The following is a 13,872-nucleotide window of genomic DNA, read 5'->3' on the forward strand; positions in this document are numbered from 1 at the left end:
GGAGGGGTCAGAATTACCACAAGACCAATCAAAACTACCCCTGGATTGAAGGGCGATATGGCCAATTCCTCAGAAGTCCTTGGGCTCATAGGGAAGGAATGGGTGTCTGGAAATAATAGGGAGGGCAAAGAAGGTGAGATCCACCAGTGTCCGCGATAGGACCCCTCCGCACAGGGCATGAGGGAGAAGCCCGGCACACTGGCCTGGAGACAGAGTCCCACTCTGCTCTCACATCCTTTCCTGGAATTGTGGGGTGTGTGTGTGTGTGTGTGTGTGTATAGGCAGCAGTCTGGGGGAGAACTGGGGCCCTCGCACATCGGCCCCAACCCCAACATGAAGAGAGTCACCAAGCAGGGAAGAAGGGTTTAGATTTGTGCCTTTCTCTTTATTGTTAGCTTTATCGTTAGCACTTCCTCTTGAGTCGAGGGCACCATTTTCGGGTCGTATCTAGTACTTCGAGGCCCGGCTTTTTTCTCCGTATTTCTCATCCAGTGCTTTCTGCAAGTTCATGTTCATGGCGTTTTTCCGGTGCCACCGTCCTGCAGAGAGCAGGGCAGGAACCAGCATGGGTCACCCAGGGGATCGAGGGTCCAGGTCCCGTGGTGGCCCATGCCTCTTCCAGGCCCACCACTCGCACCCAGGGCTCTCGCTGCTGCTCGGAGTTCTGTCTGCACCGTGGGGTCAGCACATCCCCCCAGCTCCCACATACCCAGATCATCCGTCTTCCTGCCATGCCAGTGCTCGATGTCCCTCACGGACTTCTCAATCACCTCGGGGGTGTAGGAGGCCTTCATGAGGCTCTTCATCTCTTCGGTGGCCCCTGTGGAACCCCAGAAAGAAATCCCCAGAAGCCACAAGTCAATGGAGGTCAGTTGTTCTGGGTTTCATACCTGGGATGTTAGTTTCCCCTTAGAGGGTGGATTGTGGGAGGGGAGGGGAGTGGGAAGGGTAAGCATAGGTTGGCAGGCCTGGGTTCAAACCTCAGCTCCCTCATTGATGGACAGTGTGGCCTCAGACACATTTTTAACCTCTCAGACCTTTGGTCTCTTTATCTGTTCAAAGGAGGAAAATGAACTTGCTTGGGGAAGATTACATTATTGGAAGTTCATTGAAGCCTATGGCATGTGGCAATGAACCCCTGTATTTTCACAAAATGTATCTCTAGGTGGAAAGGTAAAATGCACACGAGGAAATGAGGTACCATAAAAAAGAGTCAGCGGAAACACCAAACAGGGGATCAAATCCCCAAAGACAGCAAGGGTATGTGAATAACCAGTTACAGAATACAACATCAGTCTATTACATGTTTGGAGTCACGAGAGGGAATAAAAGTCTAAGCAAAGAATAACAAAATTCCCGGAGCCTAAACCAGTTTGGCTCAGTGGATAGAGCGTCGGCCTGCAGACTCAAGGGTCCCGGGTTCGATTCCGGTCAAGGGCATGTACCTTGGTTGCGGGCACATCCCCAGTGGGAGGTGTGCAGGAGGCAGCTGATCGATGTTTCTCTCTCATCAATGTTTCTGACTCTCTATCCCTCTCCCTTCCTCTCTGTAAAATATCAATAAAATATATTTAAAAAAAAAAAAAAAAAGAATGTTCCTGGAAAGAACAGGTTAGTCAAAGAAGCCAATGGAATTTCAGAAATGACACACGACAATCATTTGAACTTCAGTGACCAATAAGAGGCCTGGGGTTTGTTTTGAAATAAACCAGGACAGATGGCAGAAAGGCAGGACCCGGTAAGCTCGGGTCCCAGGCTGCCAGCTCAGATCCCGGCGGTGACCGTTCCTAGCGGTGCAGCCTTCAGCAAGTTGTCTAGTCTTTCCATGCCTCATTGTTTTCTGTCTTAAAAAAGAGGCGCGGAGGTAATATATCACTCACTCTATGAAGTTCTTGTACAACTGAAAATACATTTAGAATAAAGCAGTGCCTGGCACACGCTACGTACTATGCATAAACGTAGCCATTGCTATTCCTAAAAAGAAGTCCCAAAGAATCGATAAGCCAATTACTAGAATTACTAGGTGAGCTGAGTAAGGCTTCTGGCTATAAGATTAGTGTACAAAAATTAAAATTACCTCTGTGCATCTAAGCAGGAGAGTTAGAAAAGGTGACTTTAAAAAGATACCATTTGTAATAAACAGCAAAAAAAAAAAGGATGCTCTTCTAAATGAATCTAACAAGAGCCGCATAATCTTTATAGAAAGAAATTAGAAAATGTTATTGACGGATATTGAAGCAAGGTTTGAATTGATGGATCCGAATACCATATTCACGAATTGGAAAACTCATTATCATAACACTGACATCTGCCCCTACACTGAGCTGTAGATTCAATGTTCTTCCAACAAAAGCTCAACAGAGCTTTCCATGGAATCTGACAATCTGTTTCTAGAACTTGTATGAAGGAGTGAATGACCTAGGATAGCCAAGACACTAGCTGGTGGTGGTGGTATGGGGGGGGGGGGAGGGGGGAGGGGGAAGTTACCCAATCCGATATCAGATGACTAATAACATCTTGGAAATAAAAAGTGTCACATTGGACCACGGGGCAGAATAGAGAGTCCAGAAAATGATCCGTGCTCTTAGGAAACTCGATGGTGCCAGCCATCGCACTGCAGGCCGCTAGGGGGGAGAGGCGGGACTGTTCACTCAAAGGGCCTGAGCAGTAGGTAATCCACATAAAGGAGGAATTACAAATGACTTCCTGCTTCACACTAAAAACAGAAATCAACTCCAGGTGGATTAAAGGCTTAAATGTGAAACGCGAAACTAAATATCGTTAGGAGACTATAGAAAATCCTACCTTCAGGGGATAAGGTTTCGTCAACCTGCCCCTCACCCCAAATCCATTCATTAGCCTATGCCAGTGGCTGGCAAACTCATTAGTCAACAAAGCCAAATATCAACAGGACGATTGAAATTTCTTTGGAGAGCCACATTTTTTAAACTTAAACTTCTTCTAACGCCACTTCTTCAAAATAGACTCGCCCAGGCCGTGGTATTTTGTGGAGGAGCCACACTCAAGGGGCCAAAGAGCCGCATGTGGCTCGCGAGCCGTGGTTTGCCGACCACGGGCCTATGCTGTCCGCTCCACCTCACACAAATGCCCAGACTGATCCTACCACGTCAGACCTTCCCCGGAAGCTCCCTGGCCACCGATTGCACAGGGGTGCCCTCCAGGCCGGGGCCGCGCACCCGCCTGCTGCCTGACCAGCCGCCACCCTCTGTCCCAGCGGGACCTCTGCAGTCACCTCCTCCCTGCTCTGCGTTTCCCTCCCGGCTCCCCACATCTCAGCACAGCGATCAGATCAATCCTTTCACCTAAGTCAGACAGAGCCCTTCTCCAGCTTACAGGCCCTCCCTGGCGTCCCTGTCCCTGAGAGAAAAGACCTTCCAGGGCCTTCCCCATCTCGCCCTTTCCTCCCTATTTCCTCCCCTCACTCCTTCCAGCCGCCCGGGCCTCGCCCCCCTGGAACAGCAAGGGCAGAGGCCACCCCGCAGGGTGGAGATGGAGAGGGTGCCCGGTAACATCCGAATTCGCAGCGCCTGCCAGTGTCCAGAGTGTGAGTCCTACCATGGCCAGTGTAAGATGGCACTGTGCTGCCAGTCAGTCAGTCCAGGAAGGTTTCACAGATTTCACAATCTATTCTTGTGAGCTGCTAGGACACACCGTGGTGTTTTGCTCCAACGGGATGATGGGTACACACACTTTTTTATACTCTTCTCTTACCGTTCTGAGGACGTTCCCCTAGGAGGTTGCATGTAAGTACTGGGTGGGGGGTGCTGGTTCAAGGGGCCAGGGGAAGGCTGACTGCTGGGGCCCAGAACACAGGACCATCTGAGCTGTATTCTCTCTCCCCTCCCCCAGCACCACCCCTTCTCTAAGCTCCAAGGAAAACCCGGAAAGTGGCAGTGGCTGTCCGGTTCCTCCGGTAACGGGGCTCTGAGCCAGGTGAGGCGGCGTGCCAGGCCCTCGGGGCCCTGGAGAGCGCCTGGAGTGAGCAGGAGGAGGGGAGAGGGCCAGAAACACTTGACTTTGGGGACTGAGGCAGAACTGGACTGTGGGGGCAGACAGAAGCCCCTGTGTGCTGGCCATGGGCCCCCATCGGAGCAGTTCGGTAAATGCTCGGGAACAGGGTCAGAGGTAGGGAGGGGACCCAGGGACCAGGGAAGACTCTGGGGTTCAGAGGCAGAAGAAACACCTGGGTGTGAGCTTCAGATCCACTTCCTACCACTGAGCGGTCCTGGGCAGACTAATTCCGACTGTGAAAGGGAGCTAGCAGCACCCTCCTGCACCGAATGGTCCAGGGCTGACCCGGTTCCCCAGGCAGCGCCACCACCAGGTTCTGGGGAGGAAAGACTCCAGCCTGCCAGGTACTGAGCACGCACTGCGTGTCACAGGCCAAGCGCCTTCGGCGTCCTGCCAACCCAGTGAGGGCCATGTGACCGTGCTGTCCCATTGGACCAAGAAGGTGATGGCTGAGGCTCAGAGAGGTTGAAGCTCCTACATGAGGCCACACCCAGCACGTTGCTGAGCTGAGCTTTGAGCCAGAAACCTGGTGTCACTGTGACAAAGATGCCCAGCTCAGGGGTGCCTGGGTCTTGGCAGTCTGGGACACTAGAGGTGTTTGGGGGAGGGAGGAGCTGACAGCCAACTGGGGTGGATTACTTGCACGGCGAGGGCCGACTTGCCAGGGCCCTGGACATTTACAGCAGGCCCTGGTGGCCGTGAATGAGTAGCCCTGGGGATGTATCCTAGGGTCGGGTCCATGGAGGCCCGGGAAGGGGTAGACTTCCCATAGGCCTTCCCTGCCCCTTGGGGACTGTGGGTGTTCACGGCCCCCACCCTTGCCCTGTGACCTGACCTTGAAACAAGTTGGACCGCATGTTATAGCCCAGATCGTAGTAGTCTGAGAAGATGGAGGCGATTTCCGCCGGACTCTGGGTCCTGCTGGGCCACGAGCTTGCCCTCTTCTGGCCCTCAACGACCTCCCCAAGGGCCTTCCGAGCCTGAGCAGGGAGGGACGGAGAGGAGACACGGGATAGAGCAGCAGGTCCAGCTTCTCTTTGTATTTCCCCTTTAACGCCCCTGACCCTGCCCTCACCACGCCTGCTCCCCCCTTAGCCTGCAGCCCTCAACCAGCCCCCAGGGCTGGGGAGCTGATGTCAAAGGCCCATCCTCCCTCTCATCCACCCCACCTCCCACCCGGGCGGGGACATCAGAGATGAAGGTGACCATAAACCTCTCCCTGCACTGAGCTCCGACTGTGCGCCTCATCAGGAGAGGTCTTTATCAGGTGACATTTCTCCTGCCGTTTTAGAAATGAGGAAGCGGGGGCTCAGGATGGGGACTCGCCGCCCACACTGCTGGGGACAGAGCCTGGCCGGCCTCCTGGGATCGAGACATCCCTCGAGGCAGCTCTAGGAGGCCCCTCTGATTACACGGAAGCCAACCCCGCCTTGTACCAAAGTGGAGACTGAGGCCCAGAATGGCTGCGCCCAGGCCTAGGAGCCAGGGAGCCTGGATCTGAGTCCCAATTCTGCCACATGGGTAGACTCACTGCACCTTAAGGTGACCAATGGAAGGGGACCGGGCCCACAGCCCGGTGAGTCTGGATCTTCCATTAGCTCAGTATGGCTCTGGGCAGATCACAGCACTTTTTGAGCCTTGGTTTTACCATCTGTTAAAAAGGAAGCAATAGTCCTGACTGGTGTGGCTCAGTGGATAGAACGTCGGCCTGCGGACTGAAGGGTCCCAGGTTCAATTCCGGTCAAGGGCATGTACCTTGGTTGCGGGCACATCCCCAGTAGGGGGTGTGCAGGAGGCAGCTGATCGATGTTTCTGACTCTCTGTCCCTCTCCCTTCCTCTCTGTAAAATATCAATAAAAAATATATTTAAAAAAAAAAAAAAAAAGGAAGCAATAGCCAGGCTGGTGTGGATTAATGCTTGAGTGTCAACCCATGAACCAGGAAATCGTGGTTTGAATCCCGGTCGAGGCACTTGCCCAGGTTGCGAGCTCAATCCCCAGCAGGGAGCGTGCAAGAGGCAGCCGATCAATGATTCTCTCTCATTATTGATGTTTCTCTCTCCCTCTCCCTGAAATCAATAAAAATTTATGAAATTTTAAAAAAGCAGCAATAGCTTCTGCCCAGCCTACCACACAACGTAGTTGCTAGGAGTGTTGAGAAGATGGCTTTGAAAATGTCTCAGAATGCCAAAGCAGGAAAAGCCCTTAGACAAGGGTGGGCAAACTTTTTGACTCGAGGGCCACAATGGGTTCTTAAACTGGACCGGAGGGCCGGAACAAAAGCATGGATGGAGTGTTTGTGTGAACTAATACAAATTCAAAGTAAAGGAGCAGAGGGGAGAGCAAGAGAACCCTCCGCTCTTTCGGCTCCGCAGGCCGCATAGAACAGCCGAACGGGCCGGATCCAGGCCGCGGGCCATAGTTTGCCCACGGCTGCCTTAGTATCTGGCCAGAAAATGGCAGATGAATTTTATCTCAACTTTCAATGGGTCAGTAATAACTCCCCAAAACGGTGTGTGTAGGGGGAAGGGGGGGCAGAGGAGAGGTGCCAGCATTGATTAATGATGTCTGCCATGCACGTAGACCAGGAGCGCTGTGGCATGCATGCCAGGTATTTGCCAGCAGGATCCAGTCCAACTGCTTCACTTTACAGATGTAGCGACTAAAGCCCAGAGAGGGAAAGGAACTTATTCAAAGCCACCCAGCACTCGTGGCAGAGCCGGGACTCAAACCCAAGGCTCCTGATTCCCGATCAGAGCTGTCTATTCAATGCTAGTCTCCTCTGGACCCGTGTGAGTTACAAGTCTCTAATTCAAACCTGAGACTTATTACTGCAGCGTCATTGAGGACTTGAGCTCCAGAATCTGCTGGCCCATCTTGGGGCCTCATCCTACACAGCTGGGTTCGTTTGATCAACTTCCCTAGCCCTGCCTGGGCCTTGGGCCCCTTCCCCTAAGATGAGGATCGGAGCAGCTTTTGGCTGGGCAGGTGAAACGAGTTGTTATATGTGAAGCGTTTACACAGTGCACAGGGCCTGGCACACAGCCGTGCTCAGTAAACACTGCTTCCTGGTGACATTATTACAGGAGCTCTGTTCTCCAGGGTAGGTTCCTTTGGGGTCCCGTTATACGTCTCCCTGTACCACCCTCCGGCCGCCCTGGGCCTCCTGGGCCCTGTGCTGACACCTGCTCCTCGGAGACCAGCTGGTCCACCACGTCGCTCCCAAACTTGTGGCGAATGTTGTCAGGAATGACACTGCTCTTCTGGCCCTTGGCTCCAGAGTTGGGGCCTTCCTTCAGCCCCTGGCATGGCTGAGCCCCCTCTTGGATAGTGGCCCCGCTCTCCCTTGGGGAGGCTCTGTTGTCCCCCTTCTTCATTGACCCAGGTTGTGACTCCATCCCAGAGGAGTCCTTGCTGACGGCTGAGCCTGGAGACCGGATCCCCTCCGGGTAGGCCTGCCCCTGGGGGCTGCCTTCTTGGTTCAGGGAGGCCTGCGGGGAGACTGGGGTCTGGCACTTGAACTTGGAGGTCTCCAAGGGGCTGTGGGCAGTTCTCCTGGGGTCCGTGTCCTGCTGGCCTTCCTTGCTATTCAGATGGGCCCTGGTCAAAGTGGTTGTACCTGAAAAGAGGGATGAGGGAGGGAGGGTGGGAGAGAGAGAAGGAGACAGCAGACAAATGCAGAGTGGCAGGCAGGAAGGGAGACCGCAGTGGGGCCGGGGAGGGGGAACGGACAGCCCCAGAGCCCCAGAGATCCAGAGCAGAAAAAGGGGGGGAACAGAGAGGTCAGGGAGCCAGAAGCACGGGTGAGAAACGTGGAAAGAGACAAGGAGAGAAGGTCGTTCGGCTGCCAGGCTCCCACGGGGCAGGGTCGTCCCACGTGGATTTCCGCAGCCCTGGAAGCTGGCACAGGGCATTACTTGGCTTGGCCAAGTCCCACGGCTGGAATGGGCCAGAGCTGGATCTGGGCCCCGGTCTTTGTTCCCCATTCTGAGCTGCTCCCCAGCCCTCACTTCCCTCCTTTATTCTCTGGGCTAACCCGGTGCTGTCAGCCCAACCTGGTGTTATCCGCCTCACACTGCACCTCTCACCTCCCTCCTCTCCTCCCCATTCCTGCTTCTGACTCCCAGTCCCAGGGGTCTCCGGTTCCCAGCCTGCGATGTCTCCTCTTCATCCTCTTCTCCCATCTCCAGGACAACCTGGGATGTCCCACCTCCCAGCATTTGCCCAGCCTGGTTCTGCCACCTAGAAGCGCCCCCTCTCCTCCCTAAATCAAAATTCTGCCATTCCTTTCACTGCAGCCTCAGCCACTCCAAGCTGCCAACCTGCGGGACCAGCTCCCTCCTCTCAACTTCACAACTCTGTCCCCAACATGCTCCGCCAATCTCCCCCTGGTTTCTCATCCCTGGGTTTTCCTTTCCCCATCCCCGTGAGCTTTAAACCCTCTTGTTTCTCCTCCTAGCTGGGGGGCAGTCATTAAGGTGGGGTCCACGGGTGAGTCAGTTCTGGGCCTCCCCAAGCACCCACCAGAGAGCCCTGAGCATCAGAAGTAGGTGGAGTCCCTCGTGAGTGAGGGGACGAGTAGGTGGCTGTGGGGGCCTCAGACTCAGAGTAATACTGCACTCAAGTCTAAGAGGCCAGACGCCTCCCCTCCCTTTGTCCTGGGTTCTGTCCCAAGGAGCAGGAGCTCAGCCAGGGGCACCTCCGGGGAAACCAAGGCTTCCGGGATGGGGATGGGACCCTTTTGGAAAGGAGTGGAGGCAGAGCGCACTCAGCACCCACCCATCAACCTTGGCCCCGCCTCCTGCTCACGGGGAGGTTGAGGCCCAGTGCAGGGATATTCCTTTCCTTCTCTTCTCCTTCTGTCTTCAAGGAATGCCCAAGGAGGTCAGGGCCACACAGAGGGTCTGGAAGCCAGAGCAAGACCCAGGGAGAGGAGGGGGTGGTCCCTGCTGCCCCTGGGGAGTTAGTTCCTCTCGAAGCCCTGGGTTTGCATGGAGTGTCCCCGGTCAGTGCATCCCTGCTCGGCCCGTCCTACCTGCTCGATGGCCCAGCTCCATGGATTCTTGTTCCAAGCTTAATGCTGTAGACAAAGAAACAACCTGTCAGCCGTCTCAGATGTCACAGAGGCTTCGCGAAAGTGGAACAGGGTGACCTGTGGCCATCTGCCCAGCCCCCGACCAGAGGCCCCTCCATGCCGCTGCTCCCAGTGCTCCCTGGCACGCAAGGGGTCCCCTGCCCCATCCACCCATCGCCACTGGCACTGGGCCTGCCTCCTGGACCCCTGCGGGCTCTGCTCTTTCTAGAAGCCTTGGTCACCCCCATACCAGCGAGTGCCCCCAAAACCTTTCTCAGGCAGCCTGGGGCCTAGGCTCCTCTTCCTCCTCCTTCTCCCCCATCTACACCACCAACACTCCCCTGGCTGTGGGGTGCTGCCCCAGGTTCCCCATGCTGGTGACTATCTGCCTCCCTGCAAATAGGATTTTGTCCATTTTACCAGCTGGTCATTCACGCTCACGTGAAGGGAACCAAGTTGGCCAATGTGGAGGGGAGCCGAGAGCAGGACCCCACTCTGTCTTTCCTCCCAAGACAGGCCTCCGGGCCTAACGGGGGGGTCTGCTCCGGCGTCTTCAAAAGCCTCTGCACCTTTTAGGTTTGTGTTCCTTTTTCTGAGGTGATCTTTTTCTTATTCATATTCTCTTATTTTATCACTTTTTTAAAAAGGTTTTCATGAATTTTTAAAATAAGACAATTTATTATATAACAGATGTTTAGTCCCGCTAGAAGGGATCTTTAAGATAAGCTAATTTAATGGCTTCATTTTATTGATAAAGAAACTGAGGCCCAGAGAAGGAGAGTGACTTGTCTTAGGTCACCCAGCAATTTGTTCTGCTGGCAAGCTCAGAGCAGTTTAAGAACTGGATTAATTTTATCATCTTGAAAAATCACTAAGCAAAACGCCTTATTAATTTTTTACTTAATTGTCTGGTGATTGTGCAGGTTCTGATGTAACTGTCAATGATCCCAACACCCTCCGTTCTCCCTTCTCCCCCCCCGCCCCCCCCCCCCCCCCCCCCAGTATTCACACACTGTGCAAAACGCCCCCCTTAAATGTGGACTGGACCTAGCAACTTGCTTCAGATCAAAAGAATATGATGGAAGTGAGGGAATGTCGCTTCCAAATTAGACCAGTGGCTTTTGTCTTGTTCACACACTCTCTCCGGCTCTTCTTGGCTTGCCCGCTCTGACGGAAGCAGCTGCCGTGTTTTGAGCTGCCCTATGGAGAGGCTCAGGTGTAAGGAACAGAGGGGGCCTCTGACCAACAGCTCGGAAGGAATGGAGACCCTTCGTCCAGCAGGATTCAGTAAGTAACTCATCGAATCCTGCCACCTGAACGATCCTTCCCCAGTTGAGCCTTGATATGAGGACACAGCCCAGCTGACACATTAATTACAGCCTGTGGGAGACGCTGAGCCAGAGGATCCAGCCACCCCACACCCGGGATCCTGCCCCTGAGAAACTGTGAGGTAATAATTTGTCTGTTGTTGTTTTTTTAAAAACACATGGTTTTATGCTGCTGAGCTTTGTGGTGATGTATTAGGCAACAATAGCTAACTAATATTTTGGTACCAAGGATGGGGTGCTGCTGTAACAAATACCTAACTATGTGGGAGTGGCTTTGGAACCACGCAGTGGGTGGAGCCTGGAAGGATTTTGAGGAACACGACAGACAAGGCCTAAACTGTGTTAAACGGGCCAGTAGTAGAAATCCGGACTTGGAGGATGCTGCCGCTGAAGGCACAAAAGGAAGTGAGGGACATGTTATTAGAACCTGAGAGGAAGTGTCCTTGTTGTGTAGTGACAGAAACTTAGGGACACCCATTGGCAGTTCTGTGGAAAGCAGGGCCTGTGACTAATGAGCGGGGTGATCTAACAAAGGAGATTTCCAAACAAAGTACGGGAGGTGCCTCCTGGTTTCTTCTTGCTGCTTATAGTGGAAGGTGAGAGGAAAGAGAAAGATTGAAGAAAGAAAGGTTAAAGGAAAATGAGGCAGGACCTAATAGTTTTGAAAATTCTCATCCTCTCCAAATGCCAAAAGATGCTTAAATTAAGAAAAGGCTTCAGGGGGGAAAATGGGAGACATCTGTAATACTGTCAACAATAAAATATAATTTTTTAAAAAAAAAGAAAGGAAAGGCTTCAGAGTGCTGTCAGGAAAATTTAACCAAGAGGGTGACTGTACCACCTTTAGTTAAAACCTTAGAAAGGTGAATCAGAGTATTATTCAGTCACACAATGGGCCCTTAACAGATTTAAAAATATGCCTCACAGACTCCCTTAATGAAATAATAGGGCCTCTAGGAAGCTTAAGGGTGCTAACTCTCAGCAGGAGTGCCAATTGAGAAGTACAATGTCATAGTTTTGGGGAAAACTATATCGGCAAAAGTACTGCCAGCGTGGAGTGAAAGGGACAGAGACAGTACAAAATAAGAGAAACCAGTGGACTTCCTAATTCTACTGACAGAAATGGTCTGAAAAAAACCACTCAGCTGCAAACACGCACTACCTCTTTTTTTTTTTTTAAGGGTAACTTGGAGAGTGGAAGCAAGGGTCCATAGGGCAGAGCTGAGAGCCATGGAGAATTATTTCCATGCCTTGAAACCTAATAAAGAAAGTCCAACATTTGCCTGACCAGATTTCAGAACTGCTATGGACCAGTGACTCCATGTTTCCATTTTACTCCTATTTGAATAGGAATGTCAGCAGCTCTTATCCTCTGCCTGCCGCACCATTGTATGCCAGGTGTGTTCAGGGAAGATAATTTAGTTTCACAGACCTCCTGATGGAGGACTGAACTCAAGAAACAGCACCTGCCCGACTGGCGTGGCTCAGTGGTTGAGCGACGACCCATGAACCAGGATGTCATAGTTCGATTTCCAGTCAGGGCACATGCCAGGGTTGTGGGCTTGATCCCTGGTTGGAGGGCGTGCAAGAGGCAGCTGATTGATGATTCTCTCTCATCATTGATGTTTCTATCTCTTTCCCTCTCCCTTTCTCTCTCTGAAGTCAATAAAAATAAAAAATTAAAAAATAAAACACATGCCCCATCAAACGCATCTGTGACCTGCAGGTAGAGAGTTCGAGACCCTGAAGACTGTTGTATTAGCATGTCTTGTTTTAGAAAAAGAAAAGAAACAACACCTGAAGAGTCTCATCCACACCTGGGCCTGATTTATAGAAAGATTCTAGATATTAAGGAGATGCTGCAATGAGATGAGATGTTTGGAGATCTTGGAAGGGGATGAATGTATATTGCATGTGGAAGGGACGTATATCATCGAGGGTGAGACAGGACAGTAGACATGGCTCCAGTGTCCCCTCTTCCTTGGTATTAATTCCACTAACTGCTCCATCTGTGGGCTGGACTTACTGACTTGTTTCTAACAAATAGAATATGACAAAAGTGATGGGATGCCCCTTCCGAGATGAGATGATAAACGACTGTGACTGTCTTGTTCACACTCTCTCTGGCTCTTCTTGGCTCTGACGAAAGCAGCTTCCATGTGATGAGCTGCCCTCTGAAGAGGCCCACAGGGCAGGAAACAGAGAGGCCACCCTCATGGCCAACATGGCCAACAGCTCATGAGGAACTGAGGCTCTCAGTTCAACCTCCTACCATGTGAGGGGCTTTGGAAAGGGGTCCTTCTTTAGTTGAGCCTTGAGATGAGATTGAAGCCCCAGCCAACAGCTTAATCACAGCCTGTGAGAGAACCTGAGACCGAGGACCCATTGAAGCTGCACCTGTATTCCTGGCCCACAGAAACTGAGATAATATTGTTGTCTTAAGCCACTAAGTGTTGGGCGATTTGTTATGCAGTCTAGTAGGATGATCTTTCTTCACAAGGACTCATTGAGGTGTTTAGAGAAAGTATTAACTCACCCTCTTTCACAGATGGAGAAACTGGGGCTCAGGAAAGAAATAGGATCTCACCCAGGTGGTGTTGAAAACAAGCCCACATCTTCTATGTCCTTCAAGTGAGTTTTCTGCTCTTGTCCTCATTCCCCAACACCAGCCACCCACCCGAGTGCCCACAGCAGCATCCCATCTGCCCCAATGGCACCCCCAGTCCACAGATGTGTGGACTCACTGCAGGTTCTGACCTGAAGAGAAGGTCCCAAGAGATGTTGGTGAAGAAGGGAGGAAGAGAAGGTCCAGTTGCAGGCTGGGCACTCTTCACTCACAAGCAACTCTGAATGGGAGAAGGAAGATGAAATCTGGGTCATGACAGACCCCCAGCCCACCTGGCAAGTGCCTGTCTGACCTCTCCACTCTCTGTTATAACGTCAGAAAACACGTGAACCACTCTGGTGTGTGCTGAAGCCCAGGAGTGCAGATCTGCACTGCACAGCTGCTGAAGACCAATGGGTGGTTGCTAGGGAGCAGCCCTTCCCTGCTGTTCATTGGAGTTTCCATGGCGACCATTATACACAGGGCTCTGTTACCTCAGAGGGCAGATAGGCCAACCATAGGGGATAGAGGCCATGGAAAACCAATACTGAGGGATGAAATATCTATCCCCTGAGCACCCACCATGTGCCAGGTTGTGTACCATCAAGTGGGAAGAAAGTTTTGGGATTACAAAGGATTAAGTAGAGAGTGATTAGTTCTATCTAGGGAAAAAAGACAGGGCTCAAAGAAGGGCCATGTGAGCTGGATTTTGAAAGATGCAGAGGAGTTCAACAGTTTAGAAGGGACTCAAATATTAAAGGCATGGATGTGTTTATGAGCATTAAACATAGGTCCAGGGGAGAGGGGAGGGGAGGGAAAGATGCACTAACTGCC

At 52.2% G+C, this 13,872-nt stretch overlaps 1 protein-coding gene across 1 annotated transcript; it reads right to left on the reverse strand.

The window, feature by feature from the left end:
• Positions 1-367: 367 nt before the first annotated feature.
• On the reverse strand, positions 368-8,017 carry CIMIP4 (ciliary microtubule inner protein 4; the record flags this gene model as incomplete). The annotated part of the gene is made up of 4 exons (XM_080660263.1): positions 368-539; positions 710-820; positions 4,868-5,012; positions 7,217-8,017. 4 exons carry the CDS (start codon positions 8,015-8,017, stop codon positions 448-450), a joined length of 1,149 nt encoding a protein of 382 aa, XP_080516389.1. The 3' UTR covers positions 368-447.
• Positions 8,018-13,872: the final 5,855 nt, after the last annotated feature.

This window comes from Plecotus auritus (genome assembly GCF_963455305.1).
Source record: "Plecotus auritus genome assembly, chromosome: 3".
NCBI classification, from domain to species: domain Eukaryota; kingdom Metazoa; phylum Chordata; class Mammalia; order Chiroptera; family Vespertilionidae; genus Plecotus; species Plecotus auritus.